This window comes from Microtus oregoni, unplaced genomic scaffold (assembly GCF_018167655.1).
Source record: "Microtus oregoni isolate MIOR12 unplaced genomic scaffold, Mior012 000105F_ref0000443, whole genome shotgun sequence".
NCBI lineage: Eukaryota > Metazoa > Chordata > Mammalia > Rodentia > Cricetidae > Microtus > Microtus oregoni.
Genome location: NW_024544720.1, coordinates 1,338,150 through 1,348,497, shown reverse-complemented (window position 1 = coordinate 1,348,497; position 10,348 = coordinate 1,338,150). Strand labels below are relative to the sequence as shown.

Genomic DNA, 10,348 nt, shown 5'->3' with positions numbered 1-10,348 from the left:
TTATCTCCTTCGGATCCCTGTATATATATTTTTTTTTAGCTTTTTTTCCCCTCTACTGTGTTTTTTAAAGCCCTGTTTCAGGCCAGGGGGTGGCTCAGGGGGTAAAGTGTTTGCTGCATAGCCACAAGTGCCTGCTTTTGGGCCTCCAGCACCTGAATAGAAGCTGGGTATTTGCAGTGCATGGTTGTCATATGAGCACCTGTAAAAAGAGATAGGGAGATCTCAGTGGCAAGTCTAGCCCATCAGTGAGCTCTAGAAGCTGTTTCAAAAAATAAAATGGAAAGTAATTGAGGAAGACACTTAAGATCACGCTCTGGCTTCCATGTGCAGATTGTTGCCCCGAAAGACAGATGGCCCGATGCTGCCCAGGAACTCGAATTGGGTGACTGTCAGGGCAGCCAGGTGTTTCCTATCATCCCATGGTTTGGAAGTCGCCTGCTTACAGAGTTCCTATTATTTCCTTCATGGGTCTCTGAGAGAGTTAAGGATTTGATAGCTATGGTTCTAGTTTTCTAGATAAAGAAAGCAAATTATGATACAAAGTCAATTAGGGAAAAGACTTGGAACCCAAATAAATAGGCTAGATGTAAAATCATTTCTCTAAATTTGTAAAATGCAAATGGACTGGATGTTGTTGATGTATTTATTGCCTGTACATATTGTATATAAACATATTACTAATGGCCTTCTTTTTTCTTAAGACATAGTGTCATTCAGTAGTATTTTAACAAATAAAGATTACCTGAAGATCTGAGAGTCTCACGGATCAGCCTTAATGAGCAGATTTAGAAACACACACGGTTAATCCCAGTAGCCACACCCTAACACACCCCCTAATCCCATTGGTGCAGGCCTTTAGTCCCACCCCTAGAGGAGAACATAAAAAGGCGTGGAGACCTCTCTCAGACACAGTCTCTCTCATTGTGAGATTCCTGGAGATAGCAGGCTGGACTTGGCAGCACGGACTAGCACAAAGCAAAGGAAGGAGAGGGTGGGCCGGACAAGCAGAAGTGTCAGCGGACTAGGTAGCCAAGGGACCAGGAGTGAGCTTCGCATCATACCCTTTAGGCAAGCGCCTAACCCAAGCACCCAGCAAATAAACCCGAGTGGTTCTTGTCAGCTCAGATTCAGCAAACCCGGCCACAGCGGCCGCGAGAGGAGCCCTGGAGTCCAACTCCTTCGATTCTCAGGACCTGAAGATGGATGCACAGTCAGAACCGAAACTGGTGCTAAAAAGAACCACCAAGTTGTCTCTAAATGAGCGCTTTACTAGTCTGGTGGAGAACAAACAGTCCACGCCAGTGACTATTCGGTCTTCGCTGCAGCAGCAGCTGCAAGGCAGCGCCAGAAACAGAAGACTGGCCCAGCAGATGGAGAATAGACCCTCTGTCCAGGCAGCATTAAAACTTAAGCAGCGCCTGGGTAACAAGAGGAACATCCAGGCTCCCTTAGGCCTACCCAGAGGTGACCTGTCCAGGGGAGCGATTGGAGGACGAGGCCTACCCAAAATCCAGGGAGGCTTTCGCCGAGGACGAGGAAGTGGAAGAGGAAGAGGAAGGGGAGGACTACGTGGGGGACTTGCCACCAGAAGCCTGCCAAGGGGCGGGTTGTCATTCCAAGGTCGAAGCCCGCTCCTCCGAGGTGAACAAGACTTTGCTGCCCCACAAATGGACTCAAGGGGTGGTGCTGTTCCAGGTCGTGGAGGTCCTGGGAGAAGGGGCCGAGGGCGTGCAGCTAGGGGTCGTGGTGGAATCGGTGGTAGAGGTCTGGCTGTGATAGGTTGGGGAAGAGGGAACTTTGGATGCCGTGGTCGAGGCAGAGGAGGTCGGGGAAGAGGGAACTTTGGATGCCGTGGTCGAGGCAGAGGTGCCCGCACTCGCCCTGCATTGACCAAGGAGCAGCTGGACAAAGAACTGGATGCATACATGTCCAACACTAAAGCACGCCTGGATGCTGAGTTGGATGCCTACATGGCAGAGGCAGATTCTGAAACTGAAGCCTGCCTGCCTGCCTCTTAGACTCTCGGGAAATCACCACAGCTGTGCCTATGAAGAAATAGCCTTGAGCACCCATGAGAAGGACCCTGACTGAGGCCGGAAGGACTCACACCATGGGTTGTGGACTCCCTTGCCACCAGTGGGTGCCTTTCGGATGCTCTGTGAAATAAACCCCATTTCCCCTTGATTCGGCTGAGTTTGTTTTGTTGTTTATCCAGTCACCCGGACTTGGGTTTAAGCAGGAATGCGTTGGCCCTGTGAGGAGAACTTTTTTCCAGTCTCTGCCTCACCTGCTGTATACGCCGATAGATTAATATTTCTTCTAATCACATTTATGATCCCAGAAAGAATTCCCAGAAGCAGCCAGAGTTCTCACTGATGTGAGCTCTCTGGGTTAGAGTTCTACACCTTCCTTAAGAGCTGTGTGCTATGTTGATGGTGAAGGTGGTAATTTGGAAATGTTGATAGTGCTCCTGAGTCAGGACCGGCGTACACGTTGTGGCCACTTTGACATTGCATAGGACATGCTGAGCTGGATGTGTAGAATTTCCACCCTAAAATAACATTTTTTAACTTTTTTGGCCTTTGTGTCATTTCCAAGAGATTTTTCACATTTAGTGAAAGAGAAGCCATTTGTGGTCGCCAAAGACACTCGGCTAGGAGAAGCTTTACAACCTAACTGCAGACATGCAGTTACCTATGTCCAGAACCAGTCTTGGTTCAATCTACATAAATCGCTTTTTGTTTTGAACCTCTTGAAGGTTTAATTTTAACAATAATTTGTCAGCTGTTCAGTTTCAGTGGAATCCATTTATCTGGCTCGTGATAACAAACTGTTGTCTCATTCAAAAAATTTATCAGCACCCAATCATTAGGAAGTAGCCTAGAAAACTATGCACATTTCTCCCCTCCACCCAAAAATGGATTATGGATGTTGGTTTTTGTGTAATGTGTTAGTTACAATTTATTATGGATAATGCTTAGGGAAAACCTAAACAAAGCATCTTTGGTTAGATCCAAAGTTTTTGTTTTGCAAAACAAAGCCTGGGCGTTGGTGGCAATCAATTTAATCCCCACACTTGGGAGGCAGAAGCAGGCTGGTCTTAATGAGTTCAAGGTCAGCCTGGTCTACAGAGCAAGTTCCCGGACAGGTTCTACTGCTACTCAGAAACCCTGGCTCAAAAATCCACAATGGTGAAACAGAAGGAGACAGAGACAGAGAGAGAGAGAGAGAGAGAGAGAGAGAGAGAGAGAGAGTGACAGAGACAGAGAGAGAAGAGAGATAAAATGAAAAAATAAATAAAAAAGATTATTGATCCACTTTTCAGCACCTATTTGTTTTAAGTGTTTTGCAATTGGTTTAGTATTGTATACTGTATACAAATTTTGTACATTGATACAAACTTGAGGTCAATTTTAGTAAAACATGCTCTACATACATTTCCATTCTTGTCTGAGCTATTGTACCTCTACAGCTCACTTAATATAAATTAATATAAATTTTTAGACTTTGAAAATTCTTATTATCAATTAACTGTTTAATATAATAAAGAAATATAGGTTAGTAGTTAATCACCTAGTACAATTGAACTCATAGTCATACTAGGTATATTTTCAGGATGAAACAAAGATAATTTAGAAGGATAGGTCATTTTAAAACACTTCAGAGATCTACAGAATATGGCAATTAAAATGTTTTAATAACCTTGGTTGTTCTCTGATGTGGGAAGGTCATATGTCTATCTGTTGCTTTCATTGAATAATTAATAAAGAAACTGCTTGGCCTGAAAGGTCCGACGTAGGTGGGAGGAGTAGACAGAACAGAATGCTGGGAAGAAGGGAAGTGAGCCTGACGCCATGCCTCTCCTCTCCAGGGCAGCCGCCCTGGAGCCAGCCGCCAGGTCAGACGTGCTGAATCTTTCCCGGTAAGCCACCACATGGTGGTGCAACACAGATTATTAGAAATGGGTTAATCAAGATGTGAGATTAGGCAATAAGAGGCTAGAACCAACGGGCCAAGCAGTGTTTAAAAGAATACAGTTTGTGTGTTGTTATTTCGGGGCATAAGCTGGCCAGGCGGCTGGGAGCCAGGCGGCAGGCTCGCAGCCCAGAGCTCCTTGTACACTTCTCTTTGTGACGATGAGACACGTCTGCTTCTTGCAACTGCAATCTTCTTCAGAGAACATAATGGACATGGAAGAAACTGCACATGGAGTTTACTTTCTCTGTGGCAAAAAGGAAGCCATCGGGCAAAAAATGCCCTTGTCTCAACTGCTGACATGACATTGTCCTAAAGACAAGCAGGACACAGAATATCCTCCCTCACAGAAAAGCCTGTCGAATATGCTAGGCCTGAAGGCTGAAGATGGATGCCCCGATGCTACCAGAAACTCGGTTTGGGTTACTGCACGGGCAGACAGTTGTTTTCTGTCATTGCATGGTTTGGAAGTCGCCTGCTTGCACCTCCCGCTTACTCAGTTCCTGTTATTTCCTTCTTGGGTCTCTGAGGGAGTTGAGGATTTGATGGCTACAGCTCTAGTTTTCCAGAAAAAGAAAGCAAATTACGATAGAAAATCAATTAGGGAGAAAACTTTGAACCCAAATAGATAGGATAGAGGTGAAATCTTTCTCTGAATTTGTCAAACACAAATGGATGGGGCATTGTTGATGTATTTATTGCCTGTACTCATTGTGTATGTTCATATTCGTCATAGCCTTCTCTTTTCTCTTAGATAGAAAGTGGGAAAATAGTGACATTTCAATAGTATTTTAATAAATAAAGATTACCTAAAGATCTGAGAGTAAAAGAGTGCCATGGATCAGCCTAAAGAGCAGATTTAGAAACACACACCTTTAATCCCAGTAGCCACACCCTAACACACACTCTAATCCCATTGGTGCAGGCCTTTAGTCCCACCCCTAGAGGAGAACATAAAAAGGCGTGGAGACCTCTCTCAGACACAGTCTCTCTCATTGTGAGATTTCTGGAGGTAGCAGGCTGGACTTGGCAGCACGGACTAGCACAAAGCAAAGGAAGGAGAGGGTGGGCCGGACAAGCAGAAGTGTCAGCGGACTAGGTAGCCAAGGGACCAGGAGTGAGCTTCGCATCATACCCTTTAGGCAAGCGCCTAACCCAAGCACCCAGCAAATAAACCCGAGTGGTTCTTGACAGCTCAGATTCAGCAAACCCGCCCGCAGCGTCCGCGAGAGGAGCCCTGAGGTCCATCTCCTTCGATTCTCAGGACCTGAAGATGGATGCACAGTCAGGGCGGAATGTGGTGCTAATAAGAACCACCAAGTTGTCTCTCAATGAGCGCTTTACTAGTCTGGTGGAGAACAAACAGTCCACGCCAGTGACTATTCGGTCTTCGCTGCAGCAGCAGCTGCAAGGCAGCGCCAGAAACAGAAGACTGGCCCAGCAGATGGAGAATAGACCCTCTGTCCAGGCAGCATTAAAACTTAAGCAGCGCCTGGGTAACAAGAGGAACATCCAGGCTCCCTTAGGCCTACCCAGAGGTGACCTGTCCAGGGGAGCGATTGGAGGACGAGGCCTACCCAAAATCCAGGGAGGCTTTCGCCGAGGACGAGGAAGTGGAAGAGGAAGAGGAAGGGGAGGACTACGTGGGGGACTTGCCACCAGAAGCCTGCCAAGGGGCGGGTTGTCATTCCAAGGTCGAAGCCCGCTCCTCCGAGGTGAACAAGACTTTGCTGCCCCACAAATGGACTCAAGGGGTGGTGCTGTTCCAGGTCGTGGAGGTCCTGGGAGAAGGGGCCGAGGGCGTGCAGCTAGGGGTCGTGGTGGAATCGGTGGTAGAGGTCTGGCTGTGATAGGTTGGGGAAGAGGGAACTTTGGATGCCGTGGTCGAGGCAGAGGAGGTCGGGGAAGAGGGAACTTTGGATGCCGTGGTCGAGGCAGAGGTGCCCGCACTCGCCCTGCATTGACCAAGGAGCAGCTGGACAAAGAACTGGATGCATACATGTCCAACACTAAAGCACGCCTGGATGCTGAGTTGGATGCCTACATGGCAGAGGCAGATTCTGAAACTGAAGCCTGCCTGCCTGCCTCTTAGACTCTCGGGAAATCACCACAGCTGTGCCTATGAAGAAATAGCCTTGAGCACCCATGAGAAGGACCCTGACTGAGGCCGGAAGGACTCACACCATGGGTTGTGGACTCCCTTGCCACCAGTGGGTGCCTTTCGGATGCTCTGTGAAATAAACCCCATTTCCCCTTGATTCGGCTGAGTTTGTTTTGTTGTTTATCCAGTCACCCAGACTTGGGTTTAAGCAGGAATGCGTTGGCCCTGTGAGGAGAACTTTTTTCCAGTCTCTGCCTCACCTGCTGTATACGCCGATAGATTAATATTTCTTCTAATCACATTTATGATCCCAGAAAGAATTCCCAGAAGCAGCCAGAGTTCTCACTGATGTGAGCTCTCTGGGTTAGAGTTCTACACCTTCCTTAAGAGCTGTGTGCTATGTTGATGGTGAAGGTGGTAATTTGGAAATGTTGATAGTGCTCCTGAGTCAGGACCGGCGTACACGTTGTGGCCACTTTGACATTGCATAGGACATGCTGAGCTGGATGTGTAGAATTTCCACCCTAAAATAACATTTTTTAACTTTTTTGGCCTTTGTGTCATTTCCAAGAGATTTTTCACATTTAGTGAAAGAGAAGCCATTTGTGGTCGCCAAAGACACTCGGCTAGGAGAAGCTTTACAACCTAACTGCAGACATGCAGTTACCTATGTCCAGAACCAGTCTTGGTTCAATCTACATAAATCGCTTTTTGTTTTGAACCTCTTGAAGGTTTAATTTTAACAATAATTTGTCAGCTGTTCAGTTTCAGTGGAATCCATTTATCTGGCTCGTGATAACAAACTGTTGTCTCATTCAAAAAATTTATCAGCACCCAATCATTAGGAAGTAGCCTAGAAAACTATGCACATTTCTCCCCTCCACCCAAAAATGGATTATGGATGTTGGTTTTTGTGTAATGTGTTAGTTACAATTTATTATGGATAATGCTTAGGGAAAACCTAAACAAAGCATCTTTGGTTAGATCCAAAGTTTTTGTTTTGCAAAACAAAGCCTGGGCGTTGGTGGCAATCAATTTAATCCCCACACTTGGGAGGCAGAAGCAGGCTGGTCTTAATGAGTTCAAGGTCAGCCTGGTCTACAGAGCAAGTTCCCGGACAGGTTCTACTGCTACTCAGAAACCCTGGCTCAAAAATCCACAATGGTGAAACAGAAGGAGACAGAGACAGAGAGAGAGAGAGAGAGAGAGAGAGAGAGAGAGAGAGAGTGACAGAGACAGAGAGAGAAGAGAGATAAAATGAAAAAATAAATAAAAAAGATTATTGATCCACTTTTCAGCACCTATTTGTTTTAAGTGTTTTGCAATTGGTTTAGTATTGTATACTGTATACAAATTTTGTACATTGATACAAACTTGAGGTCAATTTTAGTAAAACATGCTCTACATACATTTCCATTCTTGTCTGAGCTATTGTACCTCTACAGCTCACTTAATATAAATTAATATAAATTTTTAGACTTTGAAAATTCTTATTATCAATTAACTGTTTAATATAATAAAGAAATATAGGTTAGTAGTTAATCACCTAGTACAATTGAACTCATAGTCATACTAGGTATATTTTCAGGATGAAACAAAGATAATTTAGAAGGATAGGTCATTTTAAAACACTTCAGAGATCTACAGAATATGGCAATTAAAATGTTTTAATAACCTTGGTTGTTCTCTGATGTGGGAAGGTCATATGTCTATCTGTTGCTTTCATTGAATAATTAATAAAGAAACTGCTTGGCCTGAAAGGTCCGACGTAGGTGGGAGGAGTAGACAGAACAGAATGCTGGGAAGAAGGGAAGTGAGCCTGACGCCATGCCTCTCCTCTCCAGGGCAGCCGCCCTGGAGCCAGCCGCCAGGTCAGACGTGCTGAATCTTTCCCGGTAAGCCACCACATGGTGGTGCAACACAGATTATTAGAAATGGGTTAATCAAGATGTGAGATTAGGCAATAAGAGGCTAGAACCAACGGGCCAAGCAGTGTTTAAAAGAATACAGTTTGTGTGTTGTTATTTCGGGGCATAAGCTGGCCAGGCGGCTGGGAGCCAGGCGGCAGGCTCGCAGCCCAGAGCTCCTTGTACACTTCTCTTTGTGACGATGAGACACGTCTGCTTCTTGCAACTGCAATCTTCTTCAGAGAACATAATGGACATGGAAGAAACTGCACATGGAGTTTACTTTCTCTGTGGCAAAAAGGAAGCCATCGGGCAAAAAATGCCCTTGTCTCAACTGCTGACATGACATTGTCCTAAAGACAAGCAGGACACAGAATATCCTCCCTCACAGAAAAGCCTGTCGAATATGCTAGGCCTGAAGGCTGAAGATGGATGCCCCGATGCTACCAGAAACTCGGTTTGGGTTACTGCACGGGCAGACAGTTGTTTTCTGTCATTGCATGGTTTGGAAGTCGCCTGCTTGCACCTCCCGCTTACTCAGTTCCTGTTATTTCCTTCTTGGGTCTCTGAGGGAGTTGAGGATTTGATGGCTACAGCTCTAGTTTTCCAGAAAAAGAAAGCAAATTACGATAGAAAATCAATTAGGGAGAAAACTTTGAACCCAAATAGATAGGATAGAGGTGAAATCTTTCTCTGAATTTGTCAAACACAAATGGATGGGGCATTGTTGATGTATTTATTGCCTGTACTCATTGTGTATGTTCATATTCGTCATAGCCTTCTCTTTTCTCTTAGATAGAAAGTGGGAAAATAGTGACATTTCAATAGTATTTTAATAAATAAAGATTACCTAAAGATCTGAGAGTAAAAGAGTGCCATGGATCAGCCTAAAGAGCAGATTTAGAAACACACACCTTTAATCCCAGTAGCCACACCCTAACACACACTCTAATCCCATTGGTGCAGGCCTTTAGTCCCACCCCTAGAGGAGAACATAAAAAGGCGTGGAGACCTCTCTCAGACACAGTCTCTCTCATTGTGAGATTTCTGGAGGTAGCAGGCTGGACTTGGCAGCACGGACTAGCACAAAGCAAAGGAAGGAGAGGGTGGGCCGGACAAGCAGAAGTGTCAGCGGACTAGGTAGCCAAGGGACCAGGAGTGAGCTTCGCATCATACCCTTTAGGCAAGCGCCTAACCCAAGCACCCAGCAAATAAACCCGAGTGGTTCTTGACAGCTCAGATTCAGCAAACCCGCCCGCAGCGTCCGCGAGAGGAGCCCTGAGGTCCATCTCCTTCGATTCTCAGGACCTGAAGATGGATGCACAGTCAGGGCGGAATGTGGTGCTAATAAGAACCACCAAGTTGTCTCTCAATGAGCGCTTTACTAGTCTGGTGGAGAACAAACAGTCCACGCCAGTGACTATTCGGTCTTCGCTGCAGCAGCAGCTGCAAGGCAGCGCCAGAAACAGAAGACTGGCCCAGCAGATGGAGAATAGACCCTCTGTCCAGGCAGCATTAAAACTTAAGCAGCGCCTGGGTAACAAGAGGAACATCCAGGCTCCCTTAGGCCTACCCAGAGGTGACCTGTCCAGGGGAGCGATTGGAGGACGAGGCCTACCCAAAATCCAGGGAGGCTTTCGCCGAGGACGAGGAAGTGGAAGAGGAAGAGGAAGGGGAGGACTACGTGGGGGACTTGCCACCAGAAGCCTGCCAAGGGGCGGGTTGTCATTCCAAGGTCGAAGCCCGCTCCTCCGAGGTGAACAAGACTTTGCTGCCCCACAAATGGACTCAAGGGGTGGTGCTGTTCCAGGTCGTGGAGGTCCTGGGAGAAGGGGCCGAGGGCGTGCAGCTAGGGGTCGTGGTGGAATCGGTGGTAGAGGTCTGGCTGTGATAGGTTGGGGAAGAGGGAACTTTGGATGCCGTGGTCGAGGCAGAGGAGGTCGGGGAAGAGGGAACTTTGGATGCCGTGGTCGAGGCAGAGGTGCCCGCACTCGCCCTGCATTGACCAAGGAGCAGCTGGACAAAGAACTGGATGCATACATGTCCAACACTAAAGCACGCCTGGATGCTGAGTTGGATGCCTACATGGCAGAGGCAGATTCTGAAACTGAAGCCTGCCTGCCTGCCTCTTAGACTCTCGGGAAATCACCACAGCTGTGCCTATGAAGAAATAGCCTTGAGCACCCATGAGAAGGACCCTGACTGAGGCCGGAAGGACTCACACCATGGGTTGTGGACTCCCTTGCCACCAGTGGGTGCCTTTCGGATGCTCTGTGAAATAAACCCCATTTCCCCTTGATTCGGCTGAGTTTGTTTTGTTGTTTATCCAGTCACCCAGACTTGGGTTTAAGCAGGAATGCGTTGG

The 10,348-nt window shown here is 46.8% G+C and overlaps 3 protein-coding genes across 3 annotated transcripts; all 3 read left to right on the top strand.

Annotated features, from left to right (window-relative positions):
- The first annotated feature begins 1,199 nt into the window (after positions 1-1,199).
- LOC121443354 (chromatin target of PRMT1 protein-like) lies at positions 1,200-2,018 on the top strand. Its single transcript, XM_041645085.1, has one exon. The coding sequence runs from the start codon at positions 1,200-1,202 to the stop codon at positions 2,016-2,018; it is 819 nt and encodes a 272-aa protein (XP_041501019.1).
- A 3,230-nt stretch (positions 2,019-5,248) lies between these two features.
- On the top strand, positions 5,249-6,067 carry LOC121443353 (chromatin target of PRMT1 protein-like). The gene has a single exon (XM_041645084.1). It carries the CDS (start codon positions 5,249-5,251, stop codon positions 6,065-6,067), a length of 819 nt encoding a protein of 272 aa, XP_041501018.1.
- Positions 6,068-9,297: 3,230 nt separating this feature from the next.
- Positions 9,298-10,116, top strand: LOC121443352 (chromatin target of PRMT1 protein-like). Its single transcript, XM_041645083.1, has one exon. The coding sequence runs from the start codon at positions 9,298-9,300 to the stop codon at positions 10,114-10,116; it is 819 nt and encodes a 272-aa protein (XP_041501017.1).
- Positions 10,117-10,348: the final 232 nt, after the last annotated feature.